Here is a 23,765-nt window from a genome sequence, read left to right as displayed (position 1 = left end):
AGTTAATTATAACTATTACATTATGGAAAGGATAGATTGTTACTCACCACATAGGAGGCATTGAGTCACAGACAGGCACAATGAAAAGACTGCTTAACATGTTGAGTGGTCTTTTCCTTGTGCCTGTCTGCGACTACCACCACCTTCACGTGCTGAGAAGCAATCTATCCTTTTCATAATTTTCTGTTACATCATGGACTTTCTACTTTTTAATCATAACTTTTCTGTACATGTTGTAATGGAACGAATCTAACCAAATGTTGTTCTGAAAAAAATAGCTGTCTGTTGTGATTCATTTCCCACTGCTTTCTACATTTCTTTCTTTTGCATTCTCTCTCTCCTAACTGAACCAGTTTTCCCTCTCAACAGAATTCCCCTTGCCTGCTTACTTTTCACCTCTGAATTAAAATATAATGTTTATGGTTTGCACAGTTGCACTAGTAGTTTTGAGTTTTGCTAGTGATACTGAAGTTTTACTCACATCAACTGTTAAATATACCTTTATTAATTTTTCCCATATATTGTGTTCATTTTATTGTACCATATGACATTTTGAAATATTATTTCATAATGTTTTACATACTTTGGTCTCGAAATAATATTTTTCTAAAGATACTATTACCTACAATCTTACATATAATCCTTAATTTAATTTTACCCTGCATGTTTCACCACAGTCCATGGTGTTGTGGAGTTTCTATATGTTTGTAACATTAGTCCTATCCTGGATACAATTTACATCATGATAAATAAACACTTTTTATTTGTCTCCGATAATGTTATTTAATATTGACTATTACAAAGGGGAGCGTATTTCCACTAGGGGTTTATGATGAAATTTAAGCTGTCAACACTGGAGTATGTTGAAGTTTTGTCTGCCCTAATACATTGCAAAAGATAAGTTGTACTATCCAACGCCTGAGTTTTACGAACGTGAGTTCTGAGTATAATTACAATATTACTACAAGTATAAATCATAGAGGGGAGATAATAAATACTTAGAGAGAGGACAGTTTTGTACTATGTAGCGATTTGATCTAATAAGTAACCGGTAAACAGAGAGAGAGAGACAGAAAGACACACACACACACACACACACACACACACACACACACACACACACACACACACAGAGAGAGAGAGAGAGAGAGAGAGAGAGAGAGAGAGAGAGAGACGTTGGGGGAGTGGGGGAGTCTTATCATGTCTAACTTAAATGCACTTGTAACAACACACTTACAACAGCTGGAGACCACGCAAGAGTAAAATGAGTACTTCTTTGCTCCAGTACCTGCCCAGTGATATTTTATGAAACAATGAAGAAATTTTATTAAAATGAATTAACTGGAAGTCATAAATTTTTTGCACTAGAGCACATACAGCATGCAATAACTCAAAATTACATTTTTATGGATAAGCAGATTCTTCTGCCACCTGCTTCATTTATCTCAGGAATAATCCTCCTAACATTACTGTGACTAAGGAGACTTCACAACTCTATTACAGCTTTTCACCTTGCAAAAGGAAAGTTTGCTTTTGTAGAGGAATTTTAAGGGTGAAGGGTGGATTTTCACACAATGTGAAATCACTAGGATTTATCTCAACAGTAATCCACATACATACATAAAATAAAGATTTCTTTATAATGTCAGTTGTGTTTGTATCATATTTTTTCTACAAAATGATCTCTCTTGTAACACTGGAGTAACACATACAAAAAATTATGTAAAGGGCAATATCACGCACAAACTTGCAAGATTTATAAAAGGACACACTTTTTTTCTGAAAAATATACCTAGCTAGGTTAAGTCTCACCACATTTATGCATCAATAACATTTGAGAACCATCAACAATTTTTGTAATTCACTCTCTCCTGCATAACGTTTTGAGATTCACACAACTTTTCTGACATATAGTTTTCATGAAACTCCGCACAATCCCATTCATTCATAGAGTTGTGCAACTACTGCTACCAAGACTCTTAATCTTCCGCTACGATACAAATGACTCAACAGTACAGTATTAGTATAACAGCATCTGCTCATTTTGATTACTTCTACAGCACAGACTGGAGTATTAACTCTTTCTGACTTCACTATAAGACTCAGAATTTCTATCATATCATATGAAACACATTACACAAAATTGTAGATGGCAATAGTAGTAGATGCTTAGTGATGGCACGCAATTTCTTTCTAAATATTTGAGGCAAGTAACACAGTTCCACAAGTTAAGTTTTTGCAACAATGCAAAATAGTGTACAATGAACTGAAAGTTATAACCAGTTTTCATATGTCACTGTTGTTAAATAATTAAGAAGCTGTATATAAAATCTCTTCATTATATACAGAATAATGTATATTAAGCTAATGTAATCTGAAACTGTCATTGCAGAACAGCTAACAATCTGACATATTTTAAGCACTGTACTAATCTGTTACTATCAAGTTATCTTCAAATTTTCATGAATACTTTCCTTTGTACTGAAACAATTAGTGTAAACAATTAAGCAATACCTAGCATTAAATTATATTTAGAAGTCAATTTGTTAAGATAACAAAAACACACGAAACAACATTAAAAGAGAGCACCATTTGACACACACACTAATATTAACAGTCCATTTTTCAACAAGAAAGAACATTTCTTTAAAAAAATACACAAACGGCAAAAGATGACACCACAAATATGAACAAACTTCTTGTTTTTCAGTAATTGTCTTGTCTTTCACTTTCTCTCTGAAACCTTTGATTCTTATGAAATGAAACTTTGATTAGCAAGACTCAAGCTTCAGCATATAGTTTCGTGCACTGCTGTTTTTAAATCTGTTTTATGTTGAGTCAAGTGAGGATTCTTCCGTATATGTTTCCTAAAACAGCTTATCCAATAGTTAAAGTGTGTCACAGTGAAATTAATAATGTGGGAAACACACTGTCAAACAAATGAGAAGTCTCGACTGGCGATCAACAATGTGCTACAGAACTAAATAACTCTGATAATGGCACACTTTTTCAATAAACTTTCACATTTTTAGCATCCTAAACAAATTATCACAGAATTATCTGGTTCTTGTACTTGTCACTAATTTTAAAGGAAAGAATACACAAGGCCACAAAAATGAAAATGATAATGTTTGTACAAGTTGAAAGTGGAACATGCAATGGAAAAACTATATATTTAATTGGTTTCAGTTTTGGTAACATTTTGTTTTTATAATTAAGGTCTATGAGCTGATTTACATTATGTTCCTTTGGCCACTCCCAAATGGTCACAAGAGCAGAAGCCACTTACTTGAAAAGCTCACATATTTACTTCATCTCTTTGCTTGTGCAAACTGTTACATTTTTGTTTTCTAGTAACACAAAAGAGTTGTCTTCTCTAGTTTCCATGCATTTCTATAAGAAATCCTAGGAAGGTTTCATTTATGCAACTTTTATCTGCACATCAAATAACTAATTCATTTTCAAAAAGTAGCACAGGTCATAGCGAAACACAATCACTTTAAGGAGACACAGAGTAATAATGAGAGATATTTGTCTGTAGTCCATGTCTCAAATTACAAAAGAATGTGTCACACAAATACAGCAAAAGAATCTTAATTCAGCATTTTTCATTACTTCACACCGTTTAAGGCTCTCCACGATGTGATTTATGGAGTACAATGTGTGAATGAATGAATTAATTATTAAAGTTCATTAAAATGGTTTCCATATCTTTTGTCTGCAACATATTATAAATTTTAATTAAGTATGAGCACAATGTTGAATGAAGATATCACAATAGGACATGTCAGGTATTACTTCCTTTGGGGAGGGTGGGGGTGTCAAATTTCCGTGGGGGGTGTCAAATTTCTCAGACATTTCACAAATAAAATGCATTATGCCTAGCAAAAATTAGTAATCTTTTTCTCCATATAGAGAAAATGTTGAGTGCACAGACAGACAAAAGAAGACTGCTATACATGTGAGCTTTATGCAAAAATGGTTCTTCTAATGTAGAAAACAAACACCCATTCATGGAAACACAACTCCCATAAATAAAAACCATGTGTGGCCAGTGAGTCTGGCTTCAGTGGTGAGAGACAGTTGTTGTACTTGGCTGAATGTGTTTGGGTTTTCTACATCAGAACACAGCCTTCTGGCCAAAAGGTCAAACATACAGTGTCTTTTTGTTGTGTCTGTCTACAGCTCAACATCTCCTCTGTATGGTGAGTAGAAAACTATCCTTTTCATAATAGTGTTACTACATCCTGGATTTTCCATTGTTTAACCTTTTTTTTCCATTTGAAGAGCACAGGGAAAGAACATGCTTTGTCCACTTTTTTCCAAAAGTATGTTACGTATACCATCAGATGTAGGCTTCCGTGTTGTTTAATATTTGTAATCAACCAGTGTGATAATATAAACAGTCCACATTCTATAACTCTACATTAGGGATGCAGGGAAAGAACGCTACTGAAAACCATTGCTTTAGTCTGAGACATTCTGTTCAGTAATGCAGGTGTAGTAAGTGACTCATTTCAGTGTGAATAGTTAATTATTTATATTGAATGATGTGTACTTCATCTGAGGATGAAAGACAAGAGTCCTTCAGACTCCCACAGTGTTAGGAAAACCCATAGATGAGAGCAAATGAGTACAGTCATGAAGAAATTAAGAGTTGAGCCACACGAACTAGGAAGAGGCTGTAACTGTGTGTTAAAGTGTTTTGTGGTAGTAAGGGCTGGAGAAAGATAAAATATTATATAAAAATTTAGTGATATGGGACACTGGAATGAACTCATTGTATCTGATAGGTCTCATTACAATACTTTCACTTCAAGAGTGCTATCAAGGGAGAATGAAGATGAAGCTCAACTTTGAGCATACTACACACTAGAGTGAAAGGTGACGACATTGTACATGAAATTCCTATATGCAGAAAAGCCTTTATGAGGAAGTACATGGAGTACCAAGGCAATGATTAATAAAGGGTCGTAATTTTTGAAGCTGGGCAAGACTGCTCATGCTGAAAGGAATATGCGTGGCAATAGGCTATAGAAAATTGAGGAAGAAGTAGGAATGGCAGTTAATGATCACATTCATTCATTTAAGGATAGATCATGTCATTACAACAATGACAAGACCAAGAGGTTGTATCTCCCAGAGGAACTTTTGGTGAAAAAAAACTGCATTAAATGTTCCAGGAAAACTACCCAAATTTTCATGTGTCATATGAAATGCATAGAACAGTATTTAAGAGCAAATTCAATATAGCTTTTGGGTATACAAGGCATGATGCATGCTCAACCTGAGATAAGTACACTGCTGAGTTGAAACTGTGATGAATGCAGTGTTACCTGAAAATTTAAAAGACGACATGAAAACACAAGTACTGAAATAAATAAATAAGATCACTATTGATCAGAAAGTACACAAATTCAAAGGTGAAACATTTTATTCCAGAAAAAGACATTCATTTAAGAGGCCAACAGTCTAATGAAACAGAAGCAACCTGCATGGACAAACAAAGAAATGTACGCTTACCAAACATAAGTACTGACGACGTCTATTACACAAGGCAGTTTCAATGTTCTCAGCTTTCAAGTGCAACTTCAGTTTTCTACAATTACATTGAAGATATTGAAAGGAAAGGGGCCAATGAAGTTGTTTCCAATCTAAGTCACTTTGTGACAAAATTATTGGACAAGAAAGTCAAATGTCTTGAAGTCTTTGTGATTCATCTTCATCCCAGAAAAACAATTACATTGTACCAAAGTATCTTAATTATTGTGTGAGTGAACTGAAACTTTTGGAAACAATGGAAGTAGCTTCCCCTACTACAAGACACTATTTTTGGAGTGTGATAAGAATATGGGACTGATTAACGTGACAAGCATTAGCAGGAGTTACAGTGGATAGTGTGCAGATAATGGTTAAAGCTTGATGTAAAACTAAGCTTTTTAATGTTGTGCTGGTCAATTAAGATATGATACAAAATTGTGGGTCATTTCTGAAGAATAAATATTTGAGGAAATGTCCTTTCCTAACAAGACTGGTTAGAGTGATAGTCATCGTAAGAAATATCTGTGCGTCATTCAACATCAAGAAACTGATAATGAAGCTTAGATTTTATAGGTGGTGAGAGCTTCACAGTGACTTCAAAAGTAGCAATCGCTTGAATACCCATCTCCTGCTTACAGGGGTAAAATGTAAAAATATAAAAATTTATTTCAGTATAATTTTGTATAATGCCAACAACAATAATAATAAAATGTATCTATAGGTCCTCTGGCAACATTAAAAGAAAAGTATCACAGACCTCCAGGTTTTGAAGGAGTATTGCAGAAGAGAACCAAGAGTGTTTTACATAAACATTTTACACTAGGCTGAGAAGTGTATGTTGGGACAAGGTGATATTATGTTTAACTCTAATTACCACTTTGCCACACGAAGTTAAAATAGCGAAGAGAAATTGCTTACCAAGAAGTGTCTTTATTCCAGAATGAAATTTTCACTCTGGAGCAGAGGGCACAGTGATTTGAAACTTCCTGGGAGATTAAAACAGTGTTCCAGACTCAGACTCTAACTCAGGACCTTTGCCTTTCACGGGCAAGTGCTCTAAAATGTTTTAATCAGCCAGGAAGTTTCATTTTAGTATCTTCATTGTTTCAAACATTGTTTTTCATTACAAAATAATCAAACACAATTTCTAACAAAAAATATAGGTTTTCTTGATTATATTCTATTCTGCGGTATACAAGTAGCACATTTTTCCTTTGTTACACATGAGATCACTTTAAACATTATGCCAATAAAATTACAATTTAAATATCTAAGGAATCAGTTTATATTTAATTTAATGCATATAATGTGTCCTTCCAAATGACTTTTGTATTGATTAATTTTGTTCATTATATCCATGAAATTCAGTTTCAAACTTTCAAATTTCTCTCCTGAACAGTTTGATAATATGGAGAAAGCACATTCCTTTCCTGTGCTCTTCATCTGTCACCATCAAAATAAAAATTTAAGTGCCTATTGTATTTGATATCTCTCACTAAATCTAAGGTTTTTAATCTGATTACAACAGAACAATCCTGAGAGAAATAAATGGCCAAATGATAGTGTTAACCACGAAAGAATTCCTGCCTGACTGGCAGTTTTCCAGAATCAGTTACTTTTCTGACCATTAATGTTAGCACCCTTTCAGTCACTTATCATTATTCCACAGTAGCCATTTGTTATTTGCTTTGCATCAACAATATTATGGTCCTAAAATGGAAAAGTCCACATGCATTGCTCTGTAAATTCTATTATAGTCTCAACACAGATTATGAGAAGCATGATTGTCCACAAGATGTAGGAGTGGCAAAAGCCAGCAATGAGATCCTCACCCATCAATCACACAATTACTGCTGATGCCAATCTATACTGTAACCAATTTCACAGCAGAACACTTTACCCCAGCAGATGAGAAGTGATTTCTAGAAACTGTCATTTACTTGAAATGTAGTACATATGTATTGTTTTGGAGTGGAAGGTCATGAAATGCAACATCTGTAGAAAGCACTGTAGCCAAAAATATTTAATATTTCTTGTCTTGTGACAATTCTGAACGTCAGCAAAACGATAATACATCAAAAAAATTAAATGTTTATGAGTTGACCATCATGGTGCTGACTGTTTAACAAGGGACAGACATTTGCTGCTATCGTGAAAAAATAATTTTCAGCATATGTCAGTAAGGAATGCAAACATGAAGGAAACAAGTTGCACAGTAACTATAATAATGAAATTACTTGTGTTATTAATTTTTGTATGTATCAAAAAGAGAGTCTCGAAATATGACATTTTGTTCATTAGCAATCAACATAGATTAACAACAAAGAGGGCAGGTAGCATACTTCTTCCGGAGGCAAACTGTATGGTACACATGTCCACATGGATATGCAGTAAGGCCCTGCCCTTCTCTCAGCAAAACTTGTGATCCTAAGGGCAAGCAGCATAGAGCACATGTATCACGAGAGAGGTCAAGTCGTGCTCCCCAGTGATGATTATTTGCTCTTTCTGTGATGTTGTTATATCCTGTCTGTTTCAAAACAAATCCATCTTCACGAAGAGCTTTGTTGATCCTGTCTGCTGCCTGCAGATACAAGAAAAAGCAATAATTATCTCCTTAATGCCAAGTTAGGGTAACCTGACAGTTAACACTTTGAATTTTTAGCTTTTCTTTCAGAACAGATAATACAAAAACAACTTACAAAAAACTCTTAGAAATAATAATTAAATTTCACACGCATGGTGCACGATTTTACTCAAGCAGCTTGCTACATAACTTCTTCATAAGGCTGAAATCTTTAATGCTACACAAGCCTTATTAGTACTGTTCCATACCTCTATCATCATATTGTAACATGTGCAATATTATACTGTGAACAGCATTTATTTTCCTGAAAGTTTGTCCATTATAAATTAAGTAATGAAACGAAGCACCTGCATTAAGCAGTTAGATTTGGGGAGAAGTGCAATAATGTGAATCCTAATACACTGAATGAACAAAAAGTGCAGCAAAAAACAGGTCATAACCTCTTTATCGAAAGATGAAGTGAGTTCAGAATCCATGTTATATAGATGTTTCATATCTACCTCCCCTTTTGCATGTGAATAACATATTTTATGAACAAGCAATGCACACAGATGGATGAAGTTTACAGAAGCTGAAACCAGCGTTAAAAAGCACAGGTGGTGACAAACTGTGGCTACTGACATGAATTGTAAAAGACTGGACAGCCTGACTGGTGCAGACATAATTGAGTTACCAATTTTGCGTAGAAGAAGAGTGTATCTATTCAAATGCTCAATTTACCTTATAGAGATGTCGAGCTGCAGAGATGCACAACAAAATGACTGCTGTACATTTGAAATTTTGGCTAAAAGGCCTTGCAGTAGAAAACACATGCACACGCATGTGCACACATTTACGCAAGCATAACTATACCCATGACCACTGTGTCTCAGGCCACTGAGGCCACACTGCAAGCAACTGCACCTGATGGGAAAAGCAATCCTTGGGTGGTGGGGGTAAGGAAGACGCTGGGGTGGGGGAGGGCAGGGTAGGGGTGGGGGAGGGTGTAGTGCTGCTTGTGGGAGCATACAGTGGCGTGATGGGGACAGTGTAGGGATCCTAGGTGCAGTCAGGTGGCTTGAAGGAGGGGGGGGGGGGGAGCAGAAAAGGAGAGAAACAGAGGAGGGGAGAAAGACTAGTGGATGTGTTTGTGGAATTTTGTAGTTCTGTAGTGGCAACATGTAGGGAAATATGTGGGTGAAGACAGGACTACCAAAGGTTGAGGCCACGGAGGGTTGAAAGAACTCTCCCTGCACGATATCCTACATTCCAATAACCCCACCACCACCACCTTCAACCATCGCTAATCCCTGTCCTTCACTTGTCTATCCCCTTCCCTTCTCCGACTCCAGCACTACACAGCCTTTAGTTCCCGAGTCTGTTCACTACAGTCCTACACAGTCCCTGCATGCACCCACAAGCAACACTACACCTTCCCCAACCTCTACCCTTCTATCCTTCCCCCTCCTCACCCCAGCCTCTTCCTTATCCCCACCATCAAAGATCTTCTCCCATCAGGGGCAGTTGTTCGCAGTCCAGCCTTTGTGGCCTGAGAAAGTAGTCATGTGTATGTGAGTTGTGCTTGCACTTTGTGTGTGTGTGTGTGTGTGTGTGTGTGTGTGTGTGTGTGTGTGTGTGTGTGTGCGCGTGTGTGCGTGTGTGCGTCTCCTTTTCATAATGTTGTTGTCATTCTGTTGTGCATTTTGCATTGTTCAAATGTGTAATGTCAACTAAGTATGTCAGTTACTAGAAAGTTACTTTAAATTGTCCATTACTTTCAGAACAGATCTTATATTAAATAGTGGTTGTGTTTTCAAGCTTTGTGAAGAAGCAATTGTGAAATTGCTTCTTGACTGTCGGCATAGTTGGGCATTATGGAACAGCTGAACTACTGTGGAAATAGCCATCATGGATAGCAGCACATATGTTCCTAATGGATTGCAGTGGAAGTAAGTAATGACATGCAAACAATGAAACGTGATGTAATATTCTTATGTCACTGGTCCCTCTCAACTGCGCAGAAAATTCCATGGAACACAGAAGCAACACACTGGTACAATGAAGGAGGGGTGGGGAGATTTCATTAACAAAAATTGCCTCAAGGATTCAGGTTCTTTACAAATTATTTGAGTGGATCTTGCAAAATCCTCTAGCTCCACAATTTTGTTTACTTGTTGGTGAAATATGATTAATTCTGATTTGCTTAGAAGAATCATTGTTCCTGTCTGGCTGTAAAACTAAACTGTGATGTGCTTTAAGAAAAATTTTGACAGTCAGTCATTTTCAATTCAGCATCTTTTAATGTTTTCATACCTTGCGTACGGTTATCTCATAAGCACGTCAGAAAGTCAGTCCAATGTTAAAATTAATTATGACTGCTTAACCATACATCAAGGAACTCCTCTATCTTTGTTTGCTGTCACCATTTGTGTGAAGCTGTAAAAAATTAATTCAGGAATTTCATATGACACGAAAATACAGAAATTAATATACTTATCTGCTACATGGTGTGTGTTACACCCAAAAGTGAATAAATCAGTTAGCATCACGAACATGTAGATGAAAACAACGGCTACATGAGAATAGACAGATGTAATCTCCAGTCCTGGTCTATCATGAGATATATAACTGTGGCACTCAAATGAAGTTCATGAAGACAGATTCTGTACAGGGTATAAGAAGTTATGTCCTACTGCTAGAGACTTAACCCACATTCTACTGCAATGGTGAGAATGATCAATTAGGAATAGGGTAAATCAATCACCTTTGTAACATATCTCCACTTAATGATGTCTTATGGAACAATTTTCTGGGTTAACACATCACTTAGACAAACACATTGACTGCAAGAAAATGAGAGGTAACCATAACATCGATGTTCACTCACAGTTATCTAGCAGGTAGCTCTTCAAGAAGCTTGGAATTTTAACTACACCTTTACAACATGTATAGTCCCTAATGAAATTCACCCTAAACAATACATCACAATTTGAGAAGGCTACCAATGTCAGTACCTACATCATCAGAAGAAAAAATGACCTTTGTTACCGACTACTAAAGCTGTCAATGGACCATAAAGCACTTCAATATGCATCAATGAAAATCTTTGATTACCTCCCCAATAACATCAAAAGTCTGGTTGGTAGCAAAGAAAGTTTAAAATTTAAATTAAAATCATTTCTTCTGGATAATTTTTTCTATTCTACACAAACTTTCTATTCAAAAATTGATAGCTTATAAATAAATGAACTAGTTTGTAAGTGTAGTTGCATGAATGAATAGGACTGAAAAATAATATGTTCATTAAAGTTAAAGCTAATTATGTATACATATCACATACAGTAAACTGATTCGTTCCACATCATTTTGTAAAAAACATTCAAATAATCTACGGAACATGTAATTAAATAACTTTGATGCACTTAACCTTGTACTAAAACAATGTGAGTAGTGTGAATAATGTTTTATGACAACGCTAAACAATGTATGTAAGTACTGCAGCTTAACTGTTGTGGGTACACTCTTCACTGCAAAATTTCAACATAGTTCATGAGAAAATTTTGAGTACGTACTGGAAGATGAAATACTGCAACAGAAGAGTTGCTGTGTTGCTTGATTGTTGAAGTCAGTTGAAGGGAATCCGAAATGAAAATAATCAATTCAGTCAAGCACTTGTGTAATACCACACTATGAAGAACTGAAAAACTGATATTTGGAGTTCATGCTTTTTAAAGATACTGGAAGATTTGTCAAAACTAGTTCAAAAGGACTGCAGACTGTCTCATTCAAAAAGTAATAAAATAAAGAACACAGGTGGACGGTTTTTTTTTTAGCTAAAATGCCTGTATCTGGTAGCCACTACTCCAGCAGAGATTGTGGGAAAAGTTTTTTGTCACTCATATGAGCAGAGCAGTGTAGTACAAAGACTATTCTACAGAGTTTTGTGAAGACACTACTCCTGTCTCTTAAAGACTCTTCTGTAAAGAATTCCATGAGATGAAACACGACTATGGCATGACACATGGGCCAAAATGGCCCATAGGATTACAGGAAAAACTAAGTTTTATCTTATCCTGAAACAGCTGAGACCGCAACCACTACACCGTCCACTCAACTGAAACATATTCACACTGGTGCTCTGGGCTCTCATGACCTCCAGTGTTGACCAAACAGCCTCTTTAACTTACTGCATAGGCCACAAAGGCCAATGTGTCACACAAAGAGTTAAAGAATTTAAAATTGATGATAGGTTGCTTGTAACATGACTGGATTTGAAAATTAAACTGTCATCAGACTAAGACGTAGATACTGTAGTGTACCAACCATATATGGGCAGAATACTGTGAGCCTGAGTTGTGTATTGCAGCAGGTGAGTGCGGAATGTAATCACCACAAGATTTCAATAATCCGATGCAATGTTGTAGGCAGGTCAGCTTACTGAAACAGCAGGTTCAGTGGTACTGCATGGCCTCATGCAGCAAGGGAGGTTACCACACTGGCACGGGCTGTGGTGCTTTGGGATACATGGTGGATAGTGGCACACATACACAACAGGCCACCACTGCTGACTATAAATACTGGACATTTTGTAATGAAATTATTCTCAGTCTCTCAGCTTTACCAGGATGACATGGATGGGCCAAATGAGGTTGCCACATGGACCTGACAGCAGAAGCAACCAGTGAGAGGTCACGGCAGGTCAGCAACTCTACGCCCTAAGTCCATCCTGGACTTAGAGCCATGGTGCAGCAGGCCATCCAAGACCTACTTTGATTTCTGCCTAGGGGACATCAGATTGCTCTCCATGCACACCAGCCATATACCGCCAGCATACGACGGATGCCTCATCTTGTTTGGCATCCCTCACTATGACCTAGCCAAGTCTCTGTCTGGAGCCATAGCAGATATGACAGCACTGAGTACACATGTCGCTGGTGCAGAATCTGGCTCGGCTGACTTACATAATGAGGTGCTTGTGCTTCACATGGCATGCTAGCAGCCAGCCCAGCAGAACTCAGCAGCCAGGTGGCCACTCACCCAGTGTACTAAGCAGTGCAGATGCTTCAATAAAGGACTTGCCACCTTTTCCGCTGTTTTTCTCTGTAGCCTCCTGGACTCAAACCTTGCCTGAGGGATGACAGTTATCACTGCAACAACCCTTTTTTGGTTATAACTGTTTTTTTCAGCTCTGGTTTAACCCAAATGTGAAAACTGTTCAAAATAACCAGTTTATGAAATAACCAATTTTCAGTTTCTTATTGCTATTATTTCCAGCAACAAATATAGAAACTGAATAAATAAAGAGTGAACAATTTTAAGACTCCTCCAGACTTTTGTATTTTAAATTTATAAGTAGCCACAATAAGTCAAAATATTAAATAAAATAAGCAAATAAAAGAAAACTTAGTCATTCCACCATTTGCTGCTCTTCTTAAAAAGTGGTAAGCAGTTGAACACTACAAAAAACACCAGTTTCTTTCTTCTGATTCATATTTTTGAATCTCTAATCAAAAATCATGTTGCAATCGAGTATCACATCATTATTTGGGCATTCGAATAGCTGGTGGTAAAGCTGAAATCTGAGGTTGAAGAACTCCATTGTTCATGTTAAACTGTCCGTTTCTAAGGACTGCAAGGTGATAAAGCCATATCATGTAGACACAGGTAGCTGATCAGCTACTTTCTACTTTTATTGTAAGCTATGAATGAATTGTTAACTTTTAAGTTTTCTTTTTATATGATGTCACAAGTTTGTTGTGCCTCCTTCATTTGTAATGTTGTAAATCAAATGGAGCATTGCACTCCATTGCTACTGCACTTTGGGAAATATTTCGAGACTACGGATGGTGCCATTCTGTAATAGAACCGATGTCAGATGACGAAAGTGGGACACTACCATATATACCAAGTGGAGCAAGTCCTGCAAACTTCACACACACACACACACATACCATCTAAAGGTGGCTACATATGCAACTGTATGTTGACAAGCACACATCATCAAGTGTACCTGCACAAGCATGCAAAATTTCCTTGCCCTTCCACATGAACAAGCATGCTTGTACAAGTCACAGCTTGTTTACCAGAAAATGTTGAGCTCAGATGATAATCTGGCTTTGGCAGCCTTTTACTTTTATTATGAAGAAAAAACAATCAGAAGAGGAAATGTATTATGAGGAGTAAAAAGAGGGGAATGAAATGAAAATATTATTCTCATATTAACTATTTGTGGTAGACACCCTATAGAAACTGTGTTAGAGTATTGCTGTTTCCCTTCTCTATTTCTTCATGTAACATTGTAATCTTTAACTTTCCTTTGTCCTACATTACAGTACAGCCTTTGTAGGGTGTAATTTAACACTACCAAATAAAAATGAAATCATATCACCAATGAATGCTTGCACAAGCCTCCCTATTCTTGGTACATACGCACAATCATGCATAATCAAAATTTGATCAAGCATCATGCTGCTTGTACAGTCCTGATGCTTTGGCAAATTTATCCTATGCACATTCGAGAATGCTTCAGCAAGCACGCTTGTCCACGTGTGCTTGTCAAGCATGCAGATGTAGCTGCATTAATAGACCAAGCCATGTGGTAACAATTACACTATTGTCTCAGCGATACTGTACCAATTCTTCATATGCCATGTGTTGCTCTTTCCAGCTGTCAGCATTTATTAAAAATAGCATTGATCACTTTTCCCATTTTCTATAATAACCAGATATTTCAAACCAATGGACATTTAATGAATAAACATTACTCTTTTTTAATAAGTTTTATTTAAAAACGAAAAATTTCAGCACTGCTGATAAAGCAAATTGAAAGACCAGTTTTTTTACCCAGTTATTGGGAAAACATAAAGACCACCTGATACAATCTAAATCAAATGAATACCAAAAAATACAGTTATTCAGAATTAAAATATCAGTATTGGTTTTAACAGGTCACCTTTTCCCATTCCTACCTTGCCTCTACCACCAGTTTGCACCATCCTGCCTCTAAGCCACCACTCCCTGCCCTGGGGGCACTATAGTTTGGTTTCAGAATTAGTTGTGGTATCTTCACTCAAACTGGTGTCTGGATCACAGCCTATGGTGTTAACACAGTGCAGTGAGTGATGTATCACTTTGTTATCTTTTGGAGGATGTAATAGACATTGAAGTGAAGTGTGACCGTGATCATAACTCGAAAATTACTTTGTCAAGGATGGAGGAGCCAACTGACTTATCTGAGTTTAGGAGTAATTGCAGAGAGTAGTATTTGGTGTCTGTAAGGTGTACACACTGTAACTTGCTTGGGCATACTGTGCCACACATGGAGTCAGTGCCTCTAGCCTATTATGTGTATTGTCAGTGTGGTCACACTGCAAGGCAAGAATAGAGATTCTAGATGGCTCATGATAAACAAAAAAAACTAGTTTCACTTTATTGTGTGTAATGGAGAGTAGTGTCGTGATGGCAGAGTCAGACACGCCAGGTTTAACAAGCTGCAAGCAGTATGGATATTGTTGGAATAGGTGGCACAGCTTACAGCTGACAAAATTCAGTTGTATGGGAAAGTGATAGCTAGTGACAAACAGTTTGCATGGCTTCAGGTACCACATCAAGAGGTGAATCCAGCTGCCACAGGATTAATTGTTCCCTTGTTTTGGAAAATCATCTGAGGATGGGAGTCACTGACTGATACTCAATTGTTTTGGGCAGCAAAACTGCGACTAGTGGGAGATGTGAACACATACATAAAGCACACACAGGAACTAAAGAATGCAGAAATTTTGAATGGATGGAAAAGGGGTGTTTGCAAATATGCAAAAACAGAATAGTGTGAGATATTTTCACGAACAGTTGAGCACAGTTGTGTAGAGGCATGGCGAAACTGTGGAAGATATTGCAGACATAATAAGTAAAGGTAAAGAACAAAAATGTACAAAGAGACAGGTTGCTACTTACTGTAAAGAAGTGAGACATGCACCATTCACACACAAACAACTACCAACTCCAGCATCTCCGACAACTATCATGTGGGATGCAAGCAACAGTCTGGCGGGGTGGGGAAGGGGTAAGGATAGTAGTGTATGGGTGGGGACAGAGAGAGGAACACTGTCTGCTGGAGTGTGCAGGAACTAGACTGCCAACAGGTGCACCATCAGGGGGCAGGAGGTTGTGAGGCAGGGAGGTGGGAAAAAAAAGAGGGGGAGAGGAGTGGGGAAAATCAGGTGAATGCATCAGCAGCGGGCTGCAAATTAATAGGGTGAGAGATGAGAATGGGGAGGAGATGATAGGACAGAGGGGGTGGAAACTATTGGGTGGAGGGTGTGGGGACAGTGTGTTATCATAGGTTGACGCCGGGTCAATTAGGGAGCAGAGAATTTGTTGTAAGGATAACTCCCATCTGCTCACTTCAGAAAAGCTGGTGGTGGAGGGAAGGACCCAGATGGCTTGGGTAGTGCAACAGCCATTGAAATCAAGTGTGTTATTTCCAGCAGCATGTTGTGCCCCAGGTTGGTCTACTTTGCTCTTGGCCATAATTTGTGGTGGCTGTTCATCCTGGTGTACAGCTGGTTGGTAGTCATACCAATATAAAAAGCTATGTAACGATAGCAGCAAAACTGATAATTAACATGGCTGCTTATAAACCCTGCCATAGTGATCCCATCCCACAAGTCCAACACACAATCCTTGCTTAAAGCCTTAGGCCCCTCCCTGAACATCTCCCCTGAATCCATTTCCCTCCTCACCCCTATGACACCCTGCACACTCACCTTTTACATGCTCCCCAAAATTCGCAAACTCAACAATCCTGGACACCCCATTGTGGCTGATCATTGTGCCTCCACTGAAAGAATTTCGGCTCTCACTAACCAACACCTCCAACCAACTGCCTGCAGCCTAGCCTCCCATGTGAAAGACACCAACCACTTCCTTCACCGAATCACCACCATCCCCCACCCTTTACCTCCTGGATCTCTGTTTTGTCATGTTGACGCCACATCCCTCTACACCAACATCCCTCACACAATGGCCTTACCACTACTGAACACTACCTTTCCCAACATTCTTCAGACTCCAAACCAGCTGCCTCATACAGCTTACTAACTTTAACCTAACACACAACTACTACTTATTTGAAGGGAAGGTGTATAAACAAATCCACGGCATCTGCATGGCACCCTCCTATGCTAACCTTTTTACGGTCCATCTAGAGGAGACCATCCTAGCTTCCCAAAGCACCAAACCTCTTGTCTCGTTCAGGTTCATCAATGATATCTTCTGACCTGGAATTGGGGCCAAGACATCCTATCTTCATTCCTCCACAGTGCCAAGACCTTCTCTCCCATCTGCTTTACCCAGTCCTCCTCAAACCAGCCAGCCATCTTCCTAGATGTTGACCTCCTCCTCTCTGATGGATCTATCCACACCATTGTCCACATTAAACCCACCAACCACCAACGGTACCTGATTTTGACAGCTGTTGTCTCTTTCACACCAAAAAAATCCCTCCCATACAGCCTGGCCACCCAGAAACTGCAATCTGCAGTGAGATTAACTCCCTTGCTCAGGACACTGACGGATTCACCAAGGCCTTCAAAGAAAGGCACTATCCCCCAGATCTAATCTGCAAACAGATCTCCGGTGCCATTTCCCCTCACATCCCCAATCTCCCATCACCCCTAAGTATCACCCTTTTACCACCCAGTGCCACCCCGAACTGGAACAACTGAACCATATCCTTCACCAGGGCTTTGATTACCTATCATCATGCACTGAAATGAGGGACATCCTACCCAAGATACTTCCCACCCCTCCTAAAGTGATGTTCCATCGCTCACCCAACCTCTGCAACATCCTAGTCCATCCCTATGCCACTTCCAAACCCAAACCCTTGCCACAAGGATCATATCCCTGTGGAAGACCCAGCTGCAAAACCTGCCCAATCTACCCATCCCAAATTTCCTATTCCAGGCCTGTCACACTTTTATCCTACCCATCAGGGGCCAGGCCATGTGTGAAAGCAGCCACTTCATTTACCATTCCTGCTGCAATCATTGCACAGCTTTTTATAATGGTGTGACTACCAACCAGCTGTCCACCACGATAATGGTCACCACCAAACAGTGGCCAAGAGCAAAGTAGACAAACGTGTGGCACAACATGCAGCTGAACATAACAAACTTTATTTCAATGGCAGCTTCACTATGTGAACCATCAGGATCCTCCCCTCCACCACCAGATTTTCTCAACTGCGCAGATGGGAGTTATCTTTACAACACATTCTCTACTCATGCAATTATCCCGGCCTCAACCTACACCCTCCGCTCAACAGTTTCCACCCCATCTGTCCTATCATCTCATCCCCATTTTTGTCTCCCACCTTCTTTGTTTACTGCCCTCTTTAACACACCTACCCGTCTTTTCCCGCTCCTCTCCTTTTTTGCTCCTTTTTCCCCCACCTCCCGCCCCACAACCTCCTCATGCTGCAACTGGTTGGCAGCCTAGTTCCTGAACACTCCATCAGGCAGTGGCCATCTCTCTCCCCACCCGTACGTTACTATCCCTTCCTCTTCCCCACTCCCACCAGACTGCTGCTTGCATCCCACGTGACAGTTGCATTCTGGTCCAAGATGCTGTCAGTCTGCAACTTGATATGTCTTCTTTATGGTAAGTAGCTATCTGTCTTTTTCCTACATTGTTGATATTCCTTGCTGGATTTCCATTGTTTGAAAGTTAATGAACACACATACAAGTTTGGGGCAAAGCAAATGCAATTTCATTACAAGAAGCTGAGTAGAGGGTGCTCAATGCTTTTTGAGGAAGTTGCTGTTGTACATGTCAAGAGGGGTGCGTATAGGTGCAGCAAAGGATCTGTATTCTGCTATTAGGTTAGTGACGGAATGAGAAGAAACTGACATATCAGCAGGGGTACGAGACAGACGTGGGGTATTTTCTGCGAACATAGAGTGTTACAGGTGTGGACAGCTGTGCTGCCAGCCAAAGAGAACCACAGAATGGAAGGTATCAGCAGTAGATTTTTGGTAATGGACATAGGGTGGACGAAGACGTGAAAAGAAGCCTTCAAATGCAAATGGGAACTCTAAGTCCACCTAAAAGCATTCCCGGTAAAATTAGATACAATGAATACACTTGCAAAGATGGAGTGTGCAGTAGTGGGTGTTTTAAGAGGTAAGGAATATAAGTTTTTTGTTAAACATGAGGAGATTGTGCCAGTCACCAGTGATGACTTATTGGGTCAGAGGCAATGGAACCTGTCATGCTACAGGTTGAAAGGGTGGGCGGGTTGGTTGGTTTAAAAGGGGGGAAGGGAGGGGAGGGACCAAACTGTGAGGTCATTGGTCCCTTGTTCCCAGTAGAACAATTACCCAAGGGAAAAAAGAAAATAAAGAAGACATACGTCAGGAGGAAGGAAACCCCACAAGAACGACAGAAGGACAACAAACACTACAATGGACAAAACAGGATGGGAAAATCACAGACAAGCAAGAAACAGGGAGAAGAGATTAAAAACAAGAAAGCAGATTACCATGGCTTGCTGACCATGAGAATAAAGAAGGAGAAGCCAGCCACTCTGCAACACATTAAAACCTCCACCCTAAAAGCTCCAGGGTGGAGGACACAGAGGGACAAAGGACATGCGCTAAAACTCAGATCAAATGATAAAACCAACCCACACGAATAAAACGTAAAACTAAAGCTGCTGTTGAGGCAGTGTTGCCCAACACCAAAGATAGGATACTGGGAAAGTTAAAAGTCCGCCACATAGTGGCTAAAAGTGGGCAGTCCAGCAAGAGAGGGACGACTATCATTTGGGAGCCACAGTGACACTGAGGTGGGTCCTCGTGACGGAGGAGATAACCATGTGTGAGTCTCGTATGGCCAATGCGGAGCCAACAAAGAACAACTGATTCCCAGCAAGAAACCCACAGGGAAGACTTCCACACATTCGCAGTCTCCTTAATGACACACAGTTTGTTGTGCATACTGTTATGCCACTCCATCTCCCAAAGCCGAAAAACCTTGCGTCGTTAAGACAGAACGCAGGTCAGTTTCAGAGATGCCCATCTCCACGAGCGGTTTCCACGTAGCCTGTTAGGCCAGCCTGTCAGCAAGTTCATTGCCTGGGTGTCCTGGAGTCCACACAAACACCTCTGAATGACTGGATCATTCCAGGACAGAGAGAGACTCCTGGATGTTCGCTACCAAACAATGGTGGCCGGGGGGGGGGGGGGGGGGGAGGGGGGCACTGGTCGATAGCTTGTAAGCTGCTCAGGGAGGCAGAAGAACACAGAAGAAACAACTCACCATAACAGGAACGGATGTTCTGAAGTGCACGAGATATGGCCACAACCTCTGCAATGAATATACTGCAGCCAGCAGGCAAGGAATGCTGTTCAATATGGCCTCTGTGGGCATAGGCGAAGCCAACATTAATGTCAGCCATTGGGCCATCGGTGTAAACAACTTCAGGGCCCTGGAACACATCAAGAATCAAGAGCAAGCGACAGCAGCGGGGTTAACGGAGTCCTTAGGGCCATGCAAAAGGTCCAGACGAAGCTTCAGCAGAGGGGTGCACCATGGACATGTACATAAATGGACCTCAAGTAGAGTTGGTAAAGGGAAGGACTCCAGTTCGGAGAGAAGGGATTGCACGTGAACTGCAATCTTGATCCCTGACCTGGGCCGCTTATGTGGGAGACGAACTGCCACAGCTGGGAAAAGGAGACAGTAATTCAGTTGCTCAGGAGAACTACGAATGTGTGCAACATAACTGGTGAGCAGTTGTGCACGTCAGATCCACAATGGCGGGACTCCAGCCTCTACTGGGACACTAGTCACCAGACTCGTTATAAAACCTCCCATTGCTAGGCGAATGCCACAGTGGTGCACTGGCTCGAGTAAACGCAATGCTGAGGGAGCTGCCAAACCGTAAACCAGACTCCCATAGTCAAGGCAGGATTGAACAATGGCCCTGTAGAGCTGCAGCAGCATAGAGCTATCTGCACCCCAGCTGGTGTTGCTCAGGCTGCGGAGAACATTGAGGTGCTGCCAGCACTCCTGTTTAAGCTGACGAGTGTGAGGTAGCCAAGTCAATCAGGCATCGAAAACCAGTCCCAAGAATTGATATCTCCACTACAGTGAGTGGATCATCATTAAGATAAAGTTCAGGTTCCAGATGAACAGCACGATGCCGACAGAAGTGCATGACACACGACTTCGCGGGTGAAAACTGGAAGCCGTGGGCTAGAAAATGCAGAAGTCATCCGCATACAGAGAAGGGGAGACCAACGGCCCTACAGCTGCTGTCTAGGCCACTAAAAATAGAGACACACTCAATATGGAGCCCTGCAGAACACCATTCTCCTGAATATGGGGGGGGGGGGGGGGGTTACTATGGGAGGCACCAACTTGGATATGGAAATTACAGAGCGACAGGAAATTGTGGATAAAAATCAGGAGTGGGCCCTGGAGACCCCACTCATACCAATGTGGCAAAGATATGATGTCGCCAGGTCGTGTTGTATGCTTTACGTAAGTCAAAAAAGACGGCAAATAGGTATTGGTGTTTGGAAAAGGCTGTTCGGATGGCAGACTCGAGGGACACAAGACTATCAATGGTAGAGTTACCCTGGTGGAAGCCGCCCTGACATGAAGCAAGTAGGCCACGTGACTCCAGGACCCAACCCAACCACCGACACACCATATGTTCCAGCAACTTACAGTGAATGTTGGTGAGGCTGATGGGTCGATAGCTATCCACATCAAGAGGATTTTTACCGGGTTTTAGCAGCGGAATGATGGTGCTCTCCCACCAGTGTGATGGAAAGATGCCATCGCATCACATCCGGTTGAAGATGACGAGTAGATATCGCTTGCAGTCAGATAAGAGAGGTTTAATCATCTGACTGTGGATCCGATCTGGCCCAGGAACTGTGTTGGAGCAATGCGCAAGGGTGCTCAGGAGCTCCCACTCTGTAAATGGGGCATTATAGTTTTCACTGTGGCATGTAGTGAACGACAGGACTTTCCGTTCCATCCACCATTTGAGGGTGTGAAAGGCTGGTGGGGGGTAGTTCTCTGATGCAGAGGCTCAGCAAAGTGCTCGGCAATTGTGTTTGCGTCGGTAGAGAGCACGCCATTCATGTTAATGCCAGAGACAACCGTTGGGGTCTGGTACCCAAAACGATGTCTGATCTTCGTCCAGACATGTACCTCTCCCAACACTCCTGTTTCCGTTGTTTTATAAGCAGGCGAACGTGGGCACAGAGCCGCTTAAAGGCTATTAGGTGCTCTAGGGAAGAGTGCCGTTTATGTCGCTGTAGAGCTCGCCAATGCTCTTTAATTGCCTCAGCGACTTCTGGCGACCACCAAGGGACTGTCTTTCACTGGGGGCACCCAAGAGAAAGAGGGATGGCATTTTCTGCCATGAAAATTATTGTTGTAGTGACCTGCTCAATCACAACATCGATGGCACCACGTGGGGGAGATTCAATGGTGACAGCAGAGGTGAAGGCTACCCAGTCTGCCTTGTTTAAAGCCCATTTGGGTAGGCATCCATGGGTATGATGCCGGGAGAGTGACAGGAAGATGAGGAAGTGGTCACTACCACACAGGTAGTCATGCTCTCCAGTGGATAGATTGGAAAAGTCCTGGGCTGCAAATTGATAAATCAATGGTCAAGAACTACCATGAGCCACAGTGAAATGTGTGGTGGCCCCAGTATTTAAGAGGCAGAAGTTGAGTTGTGACAGTAAATTTTTGACCTCCATACCTTGGCCAGCAAGCATGGTGCCGCCCCACAAGGGGTTATGCATGTTAAAATCTCCCAAAAGTAGGAAAGGTTTAGGGAGCTGATCAATCAGTGCAGCCAATACGTTCAGGGGTATCGCGCCATCTGGAGGGAGATATATGTTGCAGACAGTTATTTCCTGTTTCATCCGTATCCTGACAGCCACAGGTACAAGAGGAGTTTGAAGGGTAACAGGTTCACTACATACCGAGTTCAGGACATAAACTCAAACTCCACCTGACACACTATTATATTCGCTGTGGTTCTTTTAATATCCCCTGTAGCTGCGAAGGGCAGGGGTCCGCTTTGTCAGGAACCAGGTTTCCTGGAGGGCAATGCAGAAAGCCGGTGTAAAGATTACCAGTTGCCATAGCTCAGCCACTTGGTGGAAAAAACCGCCGCAATTCCATTGGAGGATGACGTGATCGTGAGACTGGGAAGGCATGAAACACTCAATGAGGCAGTCTACGCCTCAGGGTCATCTGCTGCTGCCGACTTATTTCCTGAACAGGCTATATCCATTGTGTCTGAGGGTCTGGCGAGATCTAAGTCCTCAGTGGATGCCAGAATCTTCACATCATCCTCAGACGCAGAGCTTGTAGGCAGCAGTGGTGTGGGTGCCACCGCAATTCCCTTGGTCTTGGAGGATCTTCTTTCTGGATTTCTCTTGCTAATTCTTGGGTTTCTCTGGCTGGGAGGGCTTCACTAATTCAGTCTCCGGGACTGAGGATGATAATGAAGCCCTACAACCAGCTGCTTTTGGGCACTTCAGCCACTGGCGGATGTCATCTATCCCACTAGCAGAAACCTGGGAAGGGGGTGACCCAATGGACCCCTTCCCAGTGAGAGGAGCTG

The 23,765-nt window shown here is 40.8% G+C and overlaps 1 protein-coding gene across 3 annotated transcripts in view; it reads right to left on the bottom strand.

The window, feature by feature from the left end:
- Positions 1-1,617: 1,617 nt before the first annotated feature.
- The window catches only part of LOC126199326 (Hermansky-Pudlak syndrome 5 protein homolog), a 95,173-nt gene continuing 73,025 nt past the window's right edge, over positions 1,618-23,765 (bottom strand). For 2 of the 3 annotated variants that reach the window (XM_049936168.1, XM_049936169.1), the window contains one exon: positions 1,618-8,122. In XM_049936168.1, coding sequence (XP_049792125.1) covers positions 7,856-8,122 — 267 coding nt within the window. In that variant the 3' untranslated portion in view covers positions 1,618-7,855. Of the gene's footprint in view, positions 8,123-10,416; positions 10,541-23,765 lie in introns of those variants that run through there. The other variant, XM_049936170.1, reaches the window with a different exon arrangement.

The sequence above is a fragment of the Schistocerca nitens genome, chromosome 8 (assembly GCF_023898315.1).
Source record: "Schistocerca nitens isolate TAMUIC-IGC-003100 chromosome 8, iqSchNite1.1, whole genome shotgun sequence".
NCBI lineage: Eukaryota > Metazoa > Arthropoda > Insecta > Orthoptera > Acrididae > Schistocerca > Schistocerca nitens.
Note: the sequence above shows the minus strand (reverse complement) of the source record. Positions and strands in the feature narration are given on the sequence as shown.